Below are 21,246 nucleotides of genomic sequence, written 5' to 3'. Positions count from 1 at the left end.
TCAGCTATAAAAGGCCCCAAAATGACAGATGTTAAACAATTCAAACTAGAAAACTAACGGCCTAATTGATGTACAAAATAATAAATGAAAAACAAATATGATATACAACAACAAACGACAACCACTGAGTTACAGGCTCCTGTCATGGGACAACCACATACATACTGTGGGGGGGGGGGGGGGGGGGTTTAAACTAGTTTGGAAGGCGCCAATCCTCACCTAACCTTGGACAGTGGTGTAATGATAAGTTCTTATTGCTATCTCATTTCAAATGTATGTGTTGTTTTTACCACTATGTGTTGTTAGGACAAATTAAAAACCCTTAACGGGGTTAAACTAGGCGCCAACCCTCCCCTAACCTGGGACAGTGGTGTAATGACAAGTTCTCATTGGTATCTTGTTTTCAAATGTATGTGTTGTTTTTATCGCTAAGTGTTGTTAGGAATTTTTTGCATTGAAAAAGATTAACATGTACACCTGGTATTAGTATAGGAATTGGGAGACGACAAGATGAATTTTCCCGCTAGTTTTCGAGTCGTACCCACCGGATATGACTTATTCAAAGATTTTGATACGAGTAACACTATGGGTATTTCTAATCGGATAGAGCTTACCCAGTTTAAGGAAAAAGTGAATCGATAAAAACGTTTCTCATATGAAAAAGCGATATTGTCGAATATGAAATTGTAAATATGCAGACACTCCATGCAGAAAAAGTTTTTGTCGGCAATGAAAAATATGTTTTGTTAATAAAATACAAAATTGTAAACATATTGTTCAAATACAAACAACCATTAATTGTACATATAATTATTATATATTCAATTGTTAGTTAAAAGCAAAAGTTTATGTTCGTGTAAAATTTGAGGTGCTATGTTTTTCTTATGTGCATAGATAAACAAATGCTATAAATTGTAATACGGATGCGATACTTTTAAAATATAATAGCAGTATTTGTTTAATGTCACTATAAGTAACATTGTATGTTAATAAGCAGTTTTAAGGTCACTGCTAAACGTCAAACTGTTTTTGTTAGCATCTTTCCAACGGGTAAAAGTTCTTGTGTCCAATTTGGAAATTAGTATGGCGTTCATTATCACTGAACTAGTATATATTTGTTTAGGGGCCAGCTGAAGGACGCCTCCGGGTGCGGGAATTTCTCGCTACATTGAAGACCTTTTGGTGACCTTCTGCTGTTGTTTTTTCTATGGTCAGGTTGTTGTCTTTTTGACACATTCCCCATTTCCATTCTCAATTTTATTTGATATCTAATAAGAACTGTTTTCCTTGTCAACAATTTTCTCAATGTTAATAATAAATACATCTTCTTCGTTGCTTACGAGTCTTGTGTCAGAACAAACTTCTGGTTTTACCCCAGTGTATAGTGCTTTCTTTTAGTTTTTATGATCTCGTTAATTTATAACAGAACATTAAGAAAGTCTCTTATTAAAAACGTATCAGTGTATAGTGCTTTCATTATGGTTATTATGACTGATTTCGGAGGAATATGTTTTATTATGCAAACAAAAACTGTTATATAAGAAAAATATTGCAATCACATTTTTTTTATATTAAGAACACATCGCTGTTATATTAGAAAAATATCGCATTCATTTATAAAAGATAGCAGTATCATTGAATTATAGGTGATTCTGGTTTAGAAAAGAATTGAATTAATCGAAATTGAATTCCACCAATTTTGCTAAATGATATTCATTGAATGTGTATATCTACAAATGAAAAATCGTGCATTCATGTTTCATTTATTCGACATATCGATTTTCTGATATTAATACAACTTGCTTGTTATTATATTACACAATTCATGAAAGTAATACCGGCATACGTTTGTTAAATGTTATCCTGTTTTAAGAAGAATAACCATTACTTACCCAGAAATCTTCATTTCTTCATACAAATGTAAAACATCGTCTGAGATTTCCCACAATGCAACTCGTTCATATTAGACAATATCGCTATTTCATATAAAAAACGTTTTTATCGATTCGCTTCTTCAATACACAGTTACCCTTTTGAAACAACTACTTGTATAGACATCATCGGGTTTTTTTTTTTTGGGGGGGGGGGGGAGGATTTGTTGTTATATTCAAGCTTTGGTTTTTCTGTATACTGTTGTTTGTCGTTTCGTCTTTGGAAAAGAATTCTGACGATTTTTATCATGTTAACATGTAGCTGATAAGGACAGAAAATGCAATTTAAATCATGATATTGTATAAATGCAATAGTAAGTGAAAACATCATAGAACTAAATATCTAAAAGATTAAATGAGTTGTTATCAAATAATAAGGTAAATTATTGGGTATTGTTAAAAAATAAATCGTTCTTGATGTGCAGTTGTATTTGATAAAGTAGGACACGATTAATGCAATTGCAAGCTGTTAAGGAGTTTTTGTTCATTGTCCCTTTTTTGATCTGCTATTTTAATTTTAATATTTATACATATTTATACATATTTCTATTAAACCAAAAGTCTCATTTCGAAGTAAACAATTGCATATCCTTTTTACGTATTGCTCTAAAGTCGTAAATTCAATGAGTGGTCAATTCTACGTCAAACACAAACAAACGAGAAGCATCCGCAAGGGTAATACATATAACTTTCTTGTATTAATCAGGCATATTAACCTGTTCCGAAGGCTGGAATCTCCATGGTTCTAAATGCTATAAGCTGGACCCAGAAATGAGGAATTTTACAAATTCAAATAAATTTTGTGAGAATCTTAATGCTGAAATGATGATGCCTAAAACTGCAGAAGAAAACAGTGTATTATCAGAGTAAGTTGTTTTATATTTATGTTTTTCAATCTATAAGAAGTCAAGGAACCGTTTTGTACAATAAAAAACTCAATACCCGTATCTATATATCAACGTTATTTTTTATCATTACTTAATTCTAGAGTATTTTTCGAATAAAACTTGAACAGATTAATTGAATTTAATTTTCATAGATACGGAGAATTTTTACGTATAGTTGTTCGTTTGGTCGTTCTTATGTCTAGAAATCCGAATGAGTGTATATCAATAAATCAGTTATTGGTGGTGATTGTAAAATCTGTTTAGTGTGGATTTCACATTTTCTTTATCATAATCCAGCTGGGTGAGTTTTTGCGTTTATGATCTTTTGCATTTGGTGAGTGTTGTTCTTGGATTCTTTAATTGCACCTTTCATTATAGAATTATGTTTCTCCTATTAAACAGTAGTATGTTTTCTCATGTTTCTTTTCTGTTGCCTTCAAGAACATGGATATCTGATGTTGATTTTAATTTTTGCCTTCTAAATTGATTCCCCTTTTACATAGGTGATTTTGACATCTTCTACTTACTGAAACGTATTAAGTTTAACTCACTAAGGGACAATTATATTTAGATGGATAACACTATCCCCCTTGTGGTCATATTGGTCTCTACTTATTCAACCACTACAGGTTGCAATTCTGTAAATATAGACAATGCAATTTCCCATAGCAACTCCCTTTGCGGCTAAAACTGTAATACTTTTACTATGAAGTTTCGTGACAAATAATATCACAGAACGGAAAGTTTATATTCGCTACTATTTTATTCAAAGGTCAAAATATCGGGCTGTGCGGCATATTTTCAACCTTTATGTGCCCTGAACTTTTAAGAGTTTAAACTTCTATACTACCCTTACCTCCATTTCTGGACCTCATAAGAATTAAAATATAGGCGCTACCTTGTTTTTCTATACTGGTTACATTCCCAAGTGATGTCTCTATTTGATGAAACACAGAGATCATAAATGGGAACCAGTACGTTAACAAATTAACATATATATGAATATTATCCAAAAGAGGAGTGGTTTGAGAAACAGCTGTATTTGCAACCTTAAACACCATTGATCAACACTTCTTTTTGTGTTGTATTGTTCCTTATTAAAAACGTTATAGTTCGGTTGCCAGCACGAGTTGTCATAGCAATAGCGGATTTCAATTTTTATTATTATTTTTAATTTAATACCCTTTGAAATTATAGACATGTAAAGTACAATGACTTCAAATGATTAAACAATTAAGACAAGGTATTTGACAGTCCTTACATTAAAACAAGAACTATCTTTAAAAAAGATATCCGACGTATTTAAATTTGAGTATATTCACCAAAATCCCGCGGAAATCTCACATGCGTAGGTGCGTTCTAAAAGTCATGTACGTTCGTACAACAAAGTTTACATTAAAAATTATATAATTGTCCAGAATAAACAGCTGTCATGGATGCAAAGAACTATTGGAGAAACAATTATTTTAATAAAAATGTAAATCTTTGTAAGATCTAGTTCAAATATTTATAGTTTTTCACTCGCTTTCCATCACGATATAATTAACGAGACGTTTTTTCAAACACAACCAAATCACCCACCATGACAGCATTTTGTCCAATCACAGAACGGATTTTCGAGCATGCGTATTCTGTTGCCATAGTTAAGCGTCCTTAAGTTCAAAGGGCACAAACCGAAACTATACCGACTACGTCGGAAAAACTCTGCTAGCAAAGATTTAAATAATATTCACCACTTTGCATTACTTTAATTCTAAAATAGAATTGGTAAATGGTTTTGGATAGGACTAATCGATCTTAATAAAACAACAGCACTGGATTGGACATGGAATGATGGTTCTAAATTAGAATCCAACGATAGATGGAAAAGTGGTATGTTCATTAGTGTCATTTATTTTTTAATTCCTTTTATCATTGATTCATGGCATAAGAAATGATAGACTATCGACGGTAAATTTTGCAGGTATATTGAACATGTATATCATCTCCAGTGCCATATGTGGAACAGGAACCTCCGAGCATCTGAGATCACTCCCGGTGTTTTGGTTGGGTTCGTGTTGTTCAGTCTTTACTTTTCTATGTCTTTTTTGTAGATTTTTGTGCATTCTTTGTCGTGTTTTGAAATATAATTGTCGGTTTTTCTTGGATTTCTGATTTTTGATAGCCGCTATGGTACCTTTCTTAATTTACCAGTATTATCACTCGGTTGATGTCACTGCTAGTGGACATTTTTGTCATCATCTGCCTAGCAGCGTACAATGTATGGAAATGAGAATTATGATGTCCTGCTCACTAAATAATTAAAAATTTTGTGTCTATGTTGAACGTATTTACTCCATCGAACTTGAAATAAAGGATATCGTTAAAAATGGCTCATATTATGACTTACACCAAGAAATAGAAAATGAGGTTCAGTTGATGAGTAAGTAAATCGACAACAAAGATGATCTCAATTTTCTTTTCGTGAACTTTAAATTTCTATGTTCCAACATTCCAGCAGCACCTGTATATAAAGTAATTGAAACGTCATATCAAATCTGCAAGCATCAGTCAATCAATCGTTTTTTATGCCCCACCTACGATAGTAGAGGGGCATTATGTTTTCTGGTCTGCGCGTCCGTCCGTCCGCCCGTCCGTTCGTCCGTCTGTCCCGCTTCAGGTTAAAGATTTTGGTCAAGGTAGTTTTTGATGAAGTTGAAGTCCAATCGACTTCAAACTTGGTACACATGTTCCCTATGATATGATCTTTCTAATTTTAATGCCAAATTAGAGATTTCACTCCAATTTCACGGTCCAATGAACATAGAAAATGATAGTGCGAGTGGGGCATTCGTGTACTGAGGACACATTCTTGTTTAAAACTGCGTAATGTTCACATTATATTTGCTACTTTTAATGTTTTAAAATATAATCAACATTGATACTAATGTTTTTTCTCCTTTGTTGCATTCTACCCCCCCCCCCCCCAAAAAAAAAAAAAAACACACACACACACACACACACACACACAAAACTACAAACAAACAATAAACAAACAAATTAAAAAAAAACACAGTTAGTTGAGGCATAAAGTACAATAAATCTGATATGAGTCAGACTCATAGAACATGTATGTTTCAATGTTTAACAATGCATATAAAAAAGCTTCAGACTAGCTGCATCCATATGGTTCACATTTAATCTTATCTTGGATGAATAGATAACTTGTTAGCTGGAACCCCACCTTTAAATGATATTATGATAGAAGACGCATGTTTTGGAAACTCGTTTCAATTACTTCATATTTTCATAGTTAAATTTAATCGTTTTCCAATTTAATGTACTTTTTGAAGATTGAATTATTATTGATGTCATCACTGATATTCGTATATATTTCTCCTTTTGTACGTTTTTCCATGTGATTTACCGTAAAATGTTATTTTGTTGATTTTTTAAAATCGCTCAATTATTGTCAGTTCTATTCCTTTAAAAGGATCGTCGATTTATATATCGTTTAGATTAATTGATTTCCATAGTTCAGAATGAAATCTAATTTTGTTGTCACCTGGGGTTTTTACCAATTGTGATGGAATACATAATCTACAAATTAATTTTCAAAAACGCATCAAGGGCTTGCCAATCAAGAAAAGCGTTTCGGACGCTCTAAGGTTAGAAAAATGATATTAAAAATTTCAGAAATTAATATAGTTAAGAAAAAGTTTATTTCAGGATACATGTATAATCTTGTATGTTCAACATTAATGCATAAACATTATTCAGGGAAAAAAATCAAAAACAGTGTCGAGAAAAATACTTAAAACTCCCTTTAAAGCCTGAGGGTAAGTTACAAATCACTAAAAACTACTTTGTTTTATTTTATTGAGGCGAGCCAGATAATGATGACTCTCCTGAAGAATGTGTAATTTCTTGTCCGACTGGATGGGCTGATGTTCCATGCACAGGTATAAAGACAACTGTTTGTCAGAAGAAACCAGGTAATCTTTGTGTTATGTAACGACACCTTCATGAAAACATCAGACATATATATGCCTAGAGAATTACGGCGACAGTCGCGTCTAATATAGGACAAAAGCAGCATATATTCAAATACACATGATATGATATAGATAATAAGCTAGGACGATAACACAGTCTTAATCTTTTACAAATAAAAAAATAAAAAAAGCGGTACCGGTATGATTGCCAATGAGACAAAATGAAATAGATTTAAATCCCGGCTTACAACAATGAAAAATACACATACCACAAGCTATTTATAAGAGGTCCCAATATGACTGAACACTTTTCAAACAAGAAAACAAAATTTTATTAGTTACAAATAAAAAAATACCACGACATGTCAGACTTCGAAACCATCCAGTTCGACTATAAGAAGAAATTGAAGACAACATGGTGTTGTTTTTAACTTGTAATGATAATTATAATAATCCAATGATATATTAAAAGAGGGTGACTCAACAAAAACTTGTCTAATTTTCATTGAGCCTCCCAAACAAAATACAATGTATATTTATTTACATACATAACATTTCCAACCAAGAAAAATGATTATTACAATGTTTCTTGAATAATTCTACATAACGACATTTTTAGCTCACCTGGCCCAAATGGGCCAAGTGATCTTTTCTCATCACTTTCCGTCCGTCGTCGTCCGTCGTCGTCGTCGTCGTTGTCCGTCGTCGGTTACTTTTACAAATTAAACCAAACTTGGTCACAATCATCATTAGGGAATCTAGTTTTAAAAATGTGTCGGGTGACACGGCCAACCAACCAAGATGGCCGCCATGGCTAAAAATAGAACATAGGGGTAAAATGTAGATTTTGGCTTATATCTCTGAAACAAAAGCATTTAGAGCAGATCTGATAGTGTTAAAATTGTATATCGAGTCAAGATCTATCTGGTCTGAAATTTTCAGATAAATCGGAGAACCCGTTGTTGGGTTGCTGTCCCTAAATTGGTAATTTTAAGAAAATTTAGCTGTTTTTGGTTTTTATCTTGAATATTATTATAAATAGAGGTAAACTGTGAACAGCAATAATGTTCAGCAAAGTAAGATCTACAAATAAGTTAAATGTTCAAAATGGCCAATTGACCCCTTAAGCAGTTATTGCCCTTTATAGTCAATTTTTAACAATTTTTCGTAAATTTTTGTAATCTTTTACAAAAATCTTCTACAGTACTGTGAAACTACTAAGGCAAATTTAACCAAGCTTGTTCACAATCATCATTATGATATGTAGTTTAAAAAATGTGTCCGTTGACCCGGCCAGCCAACCAAGATGACCGCCATGGCTAAAAATAGAACATAGGGGTAAAATACAGATTTTTGGCTTATAACTCTGAAACCAAAGCATTTAGAGCAAATCTGACATGTGGTAAAATTGTTAATCAAGTTAAGATCTATCTGCCCTGAAATTTTCAGATGAAGCGGACAACCCGTTGTTGGGTTGCTACCCCTTACTTGGTAATTTTAATGAAATTTTGCCATTTTTGGTTATTATCTTGAATATTATTATAGATAGAGATAAACTGTAAACAGCAATAATGTTCAGCAAAGTAAGATCTACAAATAAGTCAAATGACCAAAATGATCAGTTGACCCCTTCGGGAGTTATTGCCCTTTATAGTCAATTCTACTAATTTTTTTTCAATTTTGTAATCTTTTACAAAAATCTTCTCCTCTGAAACTACTAAGACAAAATGTAACCAAACTTGTCCACAATAATCAGAAGAGTAACTAGTTTAAAAATTGTGTCCGATGACCCTGCCTGCGAACCAAGATGGCAGACATGGCTAAAAATAGCACATAGGGTAAAATGCAGTTTTTGGTTTATATCTCTGAAACCAAAGCATTTAGAGCAAAGCTGACTGGTGGCAAAAATATTCATCAGATTTAGCTATATCTGCCCTGAAAACCAGTTGTTGGGTTGCTGCCCCTAAATTGGTAATTTTAAGAAAATTTTGCAGTTTTTTGCAATTATCTTAGATATTATTATAGTATCTAATGATATCTTATACTATACATTATGATTTTAACCTTATTTTACATGATTTCCAAAGCATCAGTAAATACCGGTGAGCGACACAGGCTCTTCAGAGCCTCTAGTTTTTTTTTTATTATGATTGGTAAATCATTCCATACCTTGGTTGCAGAATAATGAACATATTTTGTTTATAAGAAATAAGCATTTGGTGCGACTTGGAACAAATGGATCGTTATTTGAGACAGATCGCAACCAGTAGTGTTGAATATTATTATTAATTAGCATTGATAAGTTATCAAGTGTTAGTCCTTTTTTATACATTATAATTGGTTGGTGGTATTTTACTCTTTCTGTAAAGGATAACCATATTAAAAAAGAAATCACAAAATTTGAGGGAACAGAAATATCACATACAATTACAATTCTTGCTACTCTTTTTTTGAAGTTTTATGATTCTATCTAGATCGTTATGTAATAAATTTCCCCATACGGAACTAAAATAGTCTTATGGTAGAATATATATGCATTATACAATGGTTATCGTATGTGTATAAGCAATTATGGATTTATGAGTTTTGAACAGCGGTATACTACTGTTGCCTTTATTTACCCCATATATATATATCTTGGATGTGATTGGTTAAAGGACTACACGTGGTGACTACACATATTTGATATAGGGTGTCCTAAAAATATGGTGTTGGTTACCATATGGGGTTATTTACCATATGAAGCTAGTAAGTTACTTCCCTTTCAAAACAAAAAAGAAATCTGAAAGGTTTCAACAGACAAAGAAATTGATAATGAACGATTGAAATAAATTCCTAAAACAAATTTACAGCCAACAAGTTGTTATTGTTCATTGTTGTTGGCATTTTTTTTGAATAGGCAAATGGAAGTAGGTTGGTGATACTAAGTATTGAAGACTTCATCACTTTGATAGGCCTCTAGTCTAAATACCACATGTGAAGATAGTTGGTTTGTTACACGGTGTGCTAGTGATCTAATACAATATACATGGGGTCAGTGAATTCCATATTGGGATTCGAGCTTCGCTCTCAACCCATATGGAATTTACTGACCTCATATATTTCTTAGTAGGTCACCAACACAACATGTGATTAATAATATTCTTTGATATACAAATAAGGAAATGTTGTATGATTACCAATGAGACAACTATTCACCAAAGTTCAAATGAAGTGGATCTAAGCAATAATAATCAACCGTATTATTTTAGTTTATACAAACGTGATATTTTCGATAAGACCATTTCACATATACGATCAACATGTTCTTCCCAGCTTAACTTTTCATCAATGTCAATTCCAAGTAATTTGAAAGAATGCATTTTTGAATAATTCTTTGTCATCATTGTTATTACAAGCATTTTCACCAAATAAACGAACAAGTTAAATTGGATTGTCCAAGCTTCATCGTGATTCCGGTTGATACTAGTATTTGATATTTCTTTTTAAAGATGTGCATTTTTTAAAGACTTTCAAATTCCACAATTAATTTATATGCTGTTATGACTGCTGTACCCCAGTTTTTGACATTTTACCTTTTATGTCTATTTGTTTTGATCACACATTGTTGTCAATATAATGCAATTTATTTATATAAAACTAGGTTAAATTCACCATTTTCTATAAAGTACCTCGAGGAATTGTTCGATTGTTCCCAAAATATTGCCAATTTTAGATTTCGTGTATGGCTTATCTCTTCTAGTGTTTACAGCTACTACTTTCTATCATAGATTTGAAAATCATTGAACAATACTCGAAAAGTCAAAACCGTCATTTAAGGGCAATAATTCCGTTTTCTTATTTTAGTGCAGATGGGGAAAACTTTAAAAAAAAATACCAAACTAAGGAAAATATTATATATAAAAAAAAGGAGAAGTTCATAAAAATTTGTCAAAATCAAACGCTTTCAATCAACGGAACAAGTAACAGAAAAACAATTGCCTTATTTCTGATTTGTTACATGCATTTTCCAAAAATAATGGTGGGTTAAACCTGGTTATAAAGTTATCTAAATCTCCCACTTGTACATGTATGAGAATTGATTATAGTTCCGTTACATTGACAAAATTGGGTTACTAAGTAAAGCAAACAGACATAATTGGTCAATGTGATAATGGTTTTGAGTCAGCATTTAAAACGGTGTAAACATGTATCACAGAGAAACAACATAACTGACTTAAAAAAAAAATAATAATACAGATTAATCTAGCAAAAAGATGGTAAATTTCAGATTAGACAGTAGCGTCAGCAAAAATTGTTTTTTGTCGTTGATAGTACATACCGCATATAGTTTAATACTGTAAACACCCTTTGTGTCGGAGATGTACCCCAGGAGAACAACCCAAGCCAAGAATATGACAGCTGTTTTTTTTTCATTCGTTTGATGTGTTTGAGCTTTTGATTTTGGAATTTGTTTTGAATTTTTCTTGAAGTTCGGTATTTTTGCAATACGAATCTTTTTGTTTTAAGTATTAATAAAAGCGGAAATTTTAAAATAATGGTTCGTTATAAGCAGTGAGTTTGTCACAAATTTGTCAAAATACGTTCAAAACATAGCTGATGTATTATGGACTTGAAAGTTTATAAGTTAACCTCATTGAACCATAGTCATGTCACCTTCTATTAGACCCCGTAGCTTGAGATGGGTTGTGCATGTACTAGGCGGTTTAAGCTATAAAAAGGAAAAGAACGTCAATATTGAAAGTAAGACTAGGGTGAAGAACCATTGTGTTCACTGATTCAAAACACAAAAAAATCATTTTTACACAGGTTAAAACATATTTTCCCCCTGAAATATAAAATCAAACAGATCAAGAAAAAATCAAATGCATGTGCTAGCTATCTCTATATTTTTTATATCCGGTTATGTGACCGTCGGCAGTCTTTGGAGGTCATCCCAATGGTTAATTAAATGGAGTCTAGATTAAAATACACACGAAATGCTTATATAAATATTATCGAGTCCATGCTTTGTTAATTATTGGAGACTTTTTGTAATTTTGATATACGTTTAAGTATGTTCTAAATCAAACCTGAGAATTTGAGTCAAATCGATGAACACGAATTTGACAGCATTCCCATTTAAGGTGTACCGGAAACACATGAAGTGCGCACTAAATAAAAAAAATATGCTGTAACGTTGTACAGTATAGGATGAATGCTTTATTGCTTGCATTTTGTACATTTTCTGCTCAACAGGTATTATAGCCGACGAGGATGAAAGTGTTACCCTCACCTGTGACGTCAAATACGAAGAGAATATCACAAAACTGTTTTGGACAAGATCAATGGATGACACCAGTGTGATCGTTTCTGAGTACGCAAAAGGCGGGAACGTTACATTACCTAGTCTGGTTTTTGAACACGTTAAATGGACAGACGAGGGATTGTATAAATGCCATGTGACAACAATTTCAGGACTGACGCTAACAGATGAAACGAATCTCTTTATAAATGCAAGTATGTAGAATACTTTTTACGCTTGCCATTCTTTTTATTTTCTATTGCGTAGAACGAAAACAAAGGATGCTGGGAGAATTAAATACAAATAGTAATGGTATAAATTGAGACAACACTATCATGGTCATTGACTAAAACATCTTTATGTCATAAAGTGCGATGATACAATACAACTACTGTAAAGAAATTTAGCATTAATGGAACAATGCATCTTTATTAGTTTGATATAGTACACATATATTTAAAGTCTTAAGTTTCATGGTTAACACGCATATATACATAAGTTTTAATATAATTTTAATTTGCCATAACAACCCCGCATGCAGTGTATCAGCCACCCAAGATAAGAAAATGAAGGTCATTTCGAAGGAACCAAATATATAAAATATTATTTTAGTTTCCTGGTCGGCTTAAAAAGAGGGCAACGTTTAAAATTGTAAACTGAGTACCTCGCAGATACGCTGTTTTGTGAGTCGTTTAGGCTGATAAATATTTGCCACGTAGTCACATCAATATATGTTTATTTCGTACTAAGTATACATGTAAAATATGTATCAATTTTACGGAAGATATTCTCCAATAGATATCCTAGATTTTAACAGGGCAGATACCACGTGACACATTTTTTTGTTTGATTTGAAAGCTTGGAGTATCATTTTAACTGGCCATGTAGCTTTCAATAGTCGACTGAAACATGTTTACACCATCTGTTTTTTTTTAAATAAGGATGTAAGATTTTCCCTTTCAGCTTATAACTACATTGAAATGACTACTTTTCTGTTTGGATTTCATTCATATATCCCCCAGAACTAGACATTAAAGAAATAATAGACACGGCTTCCTCCGCCTCATTTTTAGACTTATACCTCGAATGTGACATACACGGTCATCTCAGTACCAGAATCTATGACAAACGAGACGAATTATTTTGAAATTATCCATTTCCCCTACCTTAGTAGCAATATACCAACTTCACCTGCATATGGAATATACATTTTCCAAATTATTCAACTTGCAGCTACTATTCAAACTTGGTAAAATGTCAACAGTGTCTGAGTAGAAAGTAGTTGAATCAGGGTTATGTCAAAGAAGTTCATCGGAAGGTACCAAGACCTTGTTGGTAAATATTCCGTGTCAACTTCACAAATAATACAAGATGGTCTTGAAGTATAGATGCTGGGTACTGATGTTGTTTATCATCTTAATAAACTTGCCATAGTATTCTTTAATTTGTCTTTATGGATTATACTTTTACTGTTTAGTCTGTTTTGATGATATCCATTTGACATGGCTCTGTACTTATACATTTGGTCATTGTGTAATTGTTCTATGGTAAACATTTTGTATTCTTGTATTTCATTTTGCTAATGTGCTTTTTCTATATGCCTTTTTGTGTTTCTTTGTTACCTATTTGTTTGTTTTTATAGTGATTATGATTATAACACAATGTTCACAGCTGTACCCTTATTTTTGAAATTTTTACCTATTATAACTGTTTGTTTTGTTCACACATCGATGTCAATATAATCGAATGTTATGTGACTGTCATACAAGTGAGAGGTTTAGCTAGCTATAAAACCAGGTTTCGACATAGGAAAATACCTGGCGCAAGTCAGGAATATGACAGTTGTTATCCATTCGTTTGATGTGTTTGATCTTTTGATTTTGCCATTTGATTAGGGACTTTCCGTTTTTTATTTTCCTCGGAGTTCGGTATTATTGTTATTATACTTTTTAACACTACATAACTCGATACCATATTTCCTGTTTTTTTTTTATCCGAATGATGAATAGCATGCTTTTTGGTCCGTGTAACACTTATCAATTCAAAGTTTTAAAAAGTTTTGAAATTTTAGATTTTTGAAATTTTGATCAAAGTTTTAAAATGTCAAAATTCCAAATTGTGTAAAAGTTTTGAAATTTTGAAATTTTAACCAAATAATTAAAATATCAAAATTCTAAATATCGTTTTCAAATTTGATAGTTTAGAAATTTGATCAAACTTTTAAAATACTAAACCTAAGGTGCAATTTCGATTATTTCACTTTTTGAAAGTTTGATTTTTTAGATTTTTGATTAAAATATCAAAAATAGAAAAGGGGAGCTCAAGAGGGGAAACTGTAAACTGCGAAACGAAACGAAACGAAATTAAAAATGAAATGAAAACATGCTCCTAGATACATAAAAATTGATGTATAAAATAAAACCACAGGCACGGACAGTTCTAAGCGGTGAAAAATAGGAAGACAAAATAAATATTTCTCAAAGAAAGAACATTTATTTTAAAACAAGACACACGATTCTGATAAAGACCATTTTACTTGATGGTTTACCAAGCACCCATATTTTAGGAGTAACAGTGAACACTGACCAACTCGTAGTAGGTCAAATAGTGTGGTTAGGTTGAGTATGTATATATATTTTCTACTGGACTTTAGGCAATAAAATGGTTCAATACACGTCGTATTATCTCATTTAATTTCATTTTTTTTCTGTTTTGCTCTACGATTTCTTACTTTCTCCAATCATGTCAGCAGATGGATATATCTTTAACGATCATCTTTAACGTTTTAATCAGCTATTTCTGTTCTTTATTTATTGTTGGACTTAGACATTCAGCTTTGAGCGTTCCTGATCAAGAAAAGCGCTTCGTTCGTAACTTTTATAATATAACGTTTTGGTTTCATTTTTTATCGATTGCATGACGGTCATATGGTTAAAAGGAAGTAAATAAAGATGACTGGCGCCACCTAGATTTTACATCCAAGATAATAGGTAGAAGTAAATTTAAATAATGAGAAATGGGTGTTGGCCATTGGTGTAGAAATAGCGAGAAATTTAGAGAAAACTCTCTAAGACAAGCAACATTTTCTGTGCCAAATTCAGCAAGGGGTGTTCTTCATTCATACTATTTTGAAAATTCCGGAATCGTTGACCATTGCAATTACATCGACAGGTGTTGATAATTCAGAATTTGAATTTTTTTTTCAATGGATCTTTGCTAGTGAAAAGGCAGGACCAAATAAGGCTACCATTGTCGCCTATGTAAATAATTTCTTCCTTGTAAGCATATATTGCCTTGTATCAATGTTTTCAGTTCTAAGTATTGGTACGGTAGGAAATCTCAATTCATCTTGTCGCAATGAACGTTGTGCTAGTCTGGAATGTGGAAGGTTTTTGATATATTTTTACACCGACATTAAGAGTAAGATCAAATATTGGTAGCCTGGATCGGAGTCAGGAAATTGTTATAAGGTATCTACATAAACTCTTCATAGATAGATACCCGGATGTAAATTTTGTATTTGCGCCAGACGCGCGTTTCGTCTACAAAAGACTTATTAGAGACGCTCGAATCGAATTACGTTAAAAAAAAGCCAATAAAGTCAAATTCAATTAAAAAGGGAAAAAAAAAACAACCTTAACATCCAACTTATCGTTCTGGTTTTGTAAAAGCTGAACACATTCATAATATAAAGATATACCATAAACATTATTTGCAGCCTCAATATATAAGTAAAAATTGCCGCTGTACATTATGCGCCCATCTGTCCATTTGTAGGTGTCGGCATTTTGAAAATCAAAAATTATTTTGAATAGTTTATATCAGCGATAAATGGTAATATTTTTTGAAATCTGATATATAAATATTGTCACTAAGGTGACATTTGTTTTTATTTTACTTGGATACTTCCACGAGGGGCTTCAATAATGGTACATAGAAATATTCTGAACCCCAGTTTGAAGAAGAAAAAAAATTATGTGCAAGCAGAGGACAAAACAAATATTCTGAATCCAGATTTCCCCCATACATGTACCATATAGTGTTAATTAAATTTTGAACCAAATAATTTTATCAATAGAGACGGAAAACCTAATAAAATTGTAAGCGCTTAGCGCGATATTTTTTGCGCTTCAATAAAACAACCATATCCCCACTTTTGAACTCAAATTGTTGCTCCCTTAGACAACGTTTAGACTGATGCTTATAAAAAATATATGCATTTATCATATACGTAGCTCCATTAGGGACCCTAAATCAACCTCTGTTTTTAAATGGCAAATAAAAGGAAAAGGGATTTTGTTTTGTATCAAGGGATATCATTGTTCCGTATTTGTTATTTATGCATTTTTAAGTTATCGTACGATAATCAACTTTGAGCAAAGTAAAAGAACACAGGTACGTCCAATCAGAATGGGGCGTGTAAAGAGAGTGCCATGCTGTCAACTGCATGATAGAATTTTCCTTTTTTGGCCATGCACCAATGTTGCTTTCGAAAAACCAGTACATTATAAAACGCTGAATTTTAAGTACATGGAGCATTCACCTACAGAACGCTGAAAACTGAATATTTGAAAGTGAAGTAAATATAAGAACCGAAACAATTGAAGAGCTGTTTCGCCAAAGTGTAAAAAATATGATGTACAGGTTGTCGTCTGTTGATGTAATTCATACGTGTTTCTCGTTTCTCGTTTTGATATAGATAAAACCATTGGTTTTCCCGTTTGATTGGTTTTACACTCGTAATTTGTGGGGCCCTTTATAGCTTGCTGTTCTGTGTGAGCCAATGCTCCGTGTTGAGTGCCTTACCTTAACCTATAATGGTTTACTTATATAAATTGTTAATTGGATGTCGAGTTGTCTCATTGGCACTCATACCACATCTTCCTATAACTATTTAATATATCAAAATCAATCTATAAGGGCTACTCTGCCCGAGCGAGCTGAATCCTAAGTTTCGTTGGAATTTGTATGTAAAGAACCTATTGAATTATCGATGTTTTGTTGCCAGTGACAAATATTTCATGTATGATAGCAATTAATACAACAGGGAAGGATTGTGCTTGTTATTCATATGATGAAGACATAATCTCTCAATCAGTCTAATTAAGGTCTGGAGCCGGCACATGTCAGTAACTGCTAGCTTTATATATAGTCCTTTGTTAATTTATTATCATTGTCATTTTGATTAGTATTTTTTTTGTTTCTCATTCTGACATTGGACTTGGCTTTCTTTTAAAGTGCGTTTTACTGTGCGTATTGCTATGTGTTAGTTTATTCTTCATTGGCTAGAGGTATAGGGTGAGGGTTGTGATGTCATGAAACAATTTTAACCCTGTTACATTTGTGCGCCTGGACCTGTCCCAATTCAAGAGCCTCTGTCCTTTTTAATGGCGGTTTAAATAGGTTTAAATTTTTTTAATAGAATTTCAGTACTGTTATCCCATGTGATATTTAACATTTTTAAATTAAAAAAAACGACTTCTTTTGCAATTAAAAAGAATTTGATATATTTCGTGCTATTTATTCCTAACTTAGAATGATTATAATCAGAGCCGTGTTTTCATGTTCCCTTCTTTTCGCCCCTCTTCTATTTTTTATATTTTAAACAAAAATTTAAAAAATCAAACATTCAAGAAGTGAAATAATCAAAATTGCACGTTCAGTTTAGTATTTTAAAAGTTTGATCAAATTTCTGAACTATCAAATTTAAAAACGATACTTAGAAGTTTAATATTTTTATTATTTGGTTAAAATTTCAAAATTTCAAACTTTTACACAATTAACATGATTAAGAAATTTGATATTTTAAAACTTTGATCAAAATTCTAAAAATCTAAAATTTCAAAACTTTTTAAACCTTTGAATTGATAAGTGTTACACGGACCCCTTTTCGTCATTTCATTTAAGACAACTAATTCTAAATGAAAGAAGTTTGTTATTTTGGTATCCAAAATATTTTTTGTGATTATTTTCTTTTTTTTGTAATTTGTATCTTAGATTCGTTATAGTCATACATTTTTTTATTAATGGATTTTGTAAAGGACCCAACGATTTCTATACGTGTTATTGTCACGTCTTGTATACAACAATACATATATATATAAGAAGGTCTTAACAAGTGATAACACTACGACAGATCCATCCATTGTATTACCAGTGAAGGTGATACACGGCTGAAATTACATATTATATTCATATTCACTCTAAATATCAGCACAACAATAATGAATCTGCAAATTTGCGGAAGCAAATTTTTGTTCTTTCCTCGCTGGTGTTCGAACTCATGCTGTTGAGATATCGACACAATATCGCCTGCACAATGTCCAGCGCTCTAGACCACTCGGCCACCTAGACTGAAGTGAAAAATTCAGCTTTCGGCAGACTAGTGTTACCTTTCTTCGTCAGTAGAATCTACCGTTGTAACACAAAACATGATATATAAGGCATGCAGAAAGAATTGATTGCAGATTAGCAAAATTATCGGTGTTTTATCGATATCTCAATAGCATGAGTTCGAATCCTGGCGAGGGAAGAACAAACATTTACTCTATCAACGGAAAAAAACCCAGTTGTGAAATGGAATAGAGAATTCTAGATGACCCGAATAACTGATTTGTTATTTTCTTAATACATAAATGTACTACAACAACGATGAATAATGTCAAAATCTAAAGGTAAAAATAGAAAAAAAGATTATGCCTTATGTCATCTAAACTTTCATATTGTATTCTACTTTGACAAGGATTTGCAATCTGTATATACCATAATAAAATATAATCAAATGACACGGAAATATAGCATTGGCACTTTATTGGCTTTATTTTGACAATTTGAAAAAGAGGTAGTTGATACCAAGGGAATATTCAAAACTCATATGTCCAGAGGAAACTGACAACACCACTGCAAACAAAACCAAAAAAAGACGACAAAAAGACAAACAAGTTCACACAGCGCTTCATAGAAAAACTAAAGACCCAGCAACACGAACACCATCTATAAACACTAAGGTTGATCTCATCTGCTCTGTACGGGTAAACTAATGGTAAGTACACATTCGATAACAAGTGCCATTTAGTGCTATTACAATCGAAATAAAGAAGACGGGATTATGGTTACGACAGTTGGAACATTGATGTTCCAGGTTCCCAGATATCAAATACTTGTTCATTGACAGTGTTATATATACGTATAAGAGAAGGGAAAATGAATAATCATATAATATCAGATGTCATTATTTTCAGCAAATATGTGTCCATGTAGATGTGAATATAGGAGAAGACTAGAACATTGGGGTTCCAAGATAATTCCAAATAAAACCCAGGAAGAATTGCTGAAGGAACTTGAATCAGAATTACAGAAGATTAAAAAGGAACTAGCAGTAAATAAAACACAACTATCGTCTAGCATCCGCAGGCGAACATCCGCCCCTGATAAACGGAAATCTTCTGAGACGATGGGATTAGCTGGAGCTGCTTTTATTTGTATTGTCGTTGGACTAGTTATACTTGCTGATTTACTCAGTTTGGTTAAGTTTGTAAAGTCGACAATTACCTTTTGGAATTCCAAGAAAATAGGAGAAAAAGCAAAGGACAAGAAGAGAAAAATATTTGATATTAACAAAAGGAAAACCCAAACTTCAGAATCTTCTGCATAAGAGTAAAATTCTAGCAAAAGAATAACTTTATAGCGTATAATTTCGAATGAATTTGAAAGAAAACTAGATATCTTGGCTGTTTAATATCAAGTTGATTAGTGTGATTTAGAAACAAAATTTTCATTGAACAATATCTTTAATACCAATGTATCTATGTAGAGGAATTTTCTTTTAGAACGACAACTCTTTTTTTGAAGAATCAAACTGGACGATACCAATTTTCAAGGCATAGAATAATGACCTGTGTATGGTCATTATTTTCCTTGATTAAAATGCAAACTTTAATTTCCTAAACATTTAATTCGTTTGATAGTTATCGTGTGCTGTTGATTAAGGCTAAACAATACTGTCCTCCATTTTTTAGACTGAATTACAAAAAAAATCGTCGTAAACGCACATTTTAACTTTCGAAACAAATAATATAATAACGATAACTCATGTTCTACATTGATCAAGGAGTTTCCCTTAACCCAAGAAGTATCATTTGATGTACATTTTGAAACTAATCTTTGTAACATAACAAAATAATTAATTGCTACGGGAACAATATAAATTGTTTACGTAATTTATTTTAAAGGCTGACATGTAAAAATAAATAGAGTATAATCCAACAAGAGCTTGATAAACATCACGCGATATAAAATAATGAAATGTGGTATGATTGCAAATTAGAAAACGTTACACCTGAGACTAAGGACAAAGATAGCTGGTCACTGTACGAATTCAACAGTAAGAAAAACCAATACCGTCAAAAGGTCTCGGCGCATGATAGAATTTAACAAAACAAAAAAACGAAAGCAAAGGTCTGATTATGCCACCAAACTAAAAAAAATAAATCCAAGGAAGACAACCCATGATACAACTAAATTAAGGGATATTGATATAAGAGCAATTTAAAAAATGTGACGTGGATGAAAACGTTAGTGAACTCTCAACCATCATGGTTGAGAGTTCACTAACGTTTTCATGATCATCCTTAACTGGGAAAGCGCAGAATAATCAAAACTACAAAAAAAATACAATGTATGTATTTATTTTCAGATATGGAGATTGATTTAAAATACAACAAGATTTTATATTAATTCTCCAAGCAATATGAATCAGATATATATATATATATATATATATATATATATATATATATATATATATATATATATATATATATATGAGTCTAAAAGATTGTGTAACAATACCGATAAATAGATGGAAAACAAAACAGTAAAAAGTGTTGAATATCATCGCATATATATATATATATATATATATATAATTGAAACGTAAATACAATATTGACAAGTGACAGGTGTCTTTGAACCAATGGTTTGGACACAATTTTGAAGAGAAACAAAATATTGGCATCTTACCAAGTAAATATTTTTACAAGCACAGAATATAAAACCACGATGGATTTTCTGTTACACAAGTTTCAATCTGATTAAAAGTAAGATATATAGCAACTCGCTTACTTTTATGAGCATATCGAAATCACGGATCAATATTTTAACTAAATTTC

General features: G+C 32.0%; 1 protein-coding gene across 2 annotated transcripts in view; it reads left to right on the top strand.

Moving 5' to 3' along the window:
• The window catches only part of LOC143042155 (uncharacterized), a 49,001-nt gene extending 28,306 nt beyond the window's left edge, over positions 1–20,695 (top strand). Inside the window, exons 2-6 of one of the 2 annotated variants that reach the window (XM_076214417.1) lie at positions 2,638–2,797; positions 4,581–4,690; positions 6,682–6,792; positions 12,031–12,291; positions 19,318–20,694. In XM_076214417.1, the coding sequence (XP_076070532.1) occupies positions 2,638–2,797; positions 4,581–4,690; positions 6,682–6,792; positions 12,031–12,291; positions 19,318–19,730 (1,055 nt within the window). In that variant the 3' untranslated portion in view covers positions 19,731–20,694. Of the gene's footprint in view, positions 1–2,637; positions 2,798–4,580; positions 4,691–6,681; positions 6,793–12,030; positions 12,292–19,317 lie in introns of both variants that reach the window. The other variant, XM_076214418.1, reaches the window with a different exon arrangement.
• Positions 20,696–21,246: the final 551 nt, after the last annotated feature.

This window comes from Mytilus galloprovincialis, chromosome 8 (genome assembly GCF_965363235.1).
Source record: "Mytilus galloprovincialis chromosome 8, xbMytGall1.hap1.1, whole genome shotgun sequence".
Classification (NCBI taxonomy): domain Eukaryota; kingdom Metazoa; phylum Mollusca; class Bivalvia; order Mytilida; family Mytilidae; genus Mytilus; species Mytilus galloprovincialis.
The sequence above is the reverse complement of the archived record's forward strand: the minus strand, read 5'-3'. Positions and strand labels throughout refer to the sequence as shown.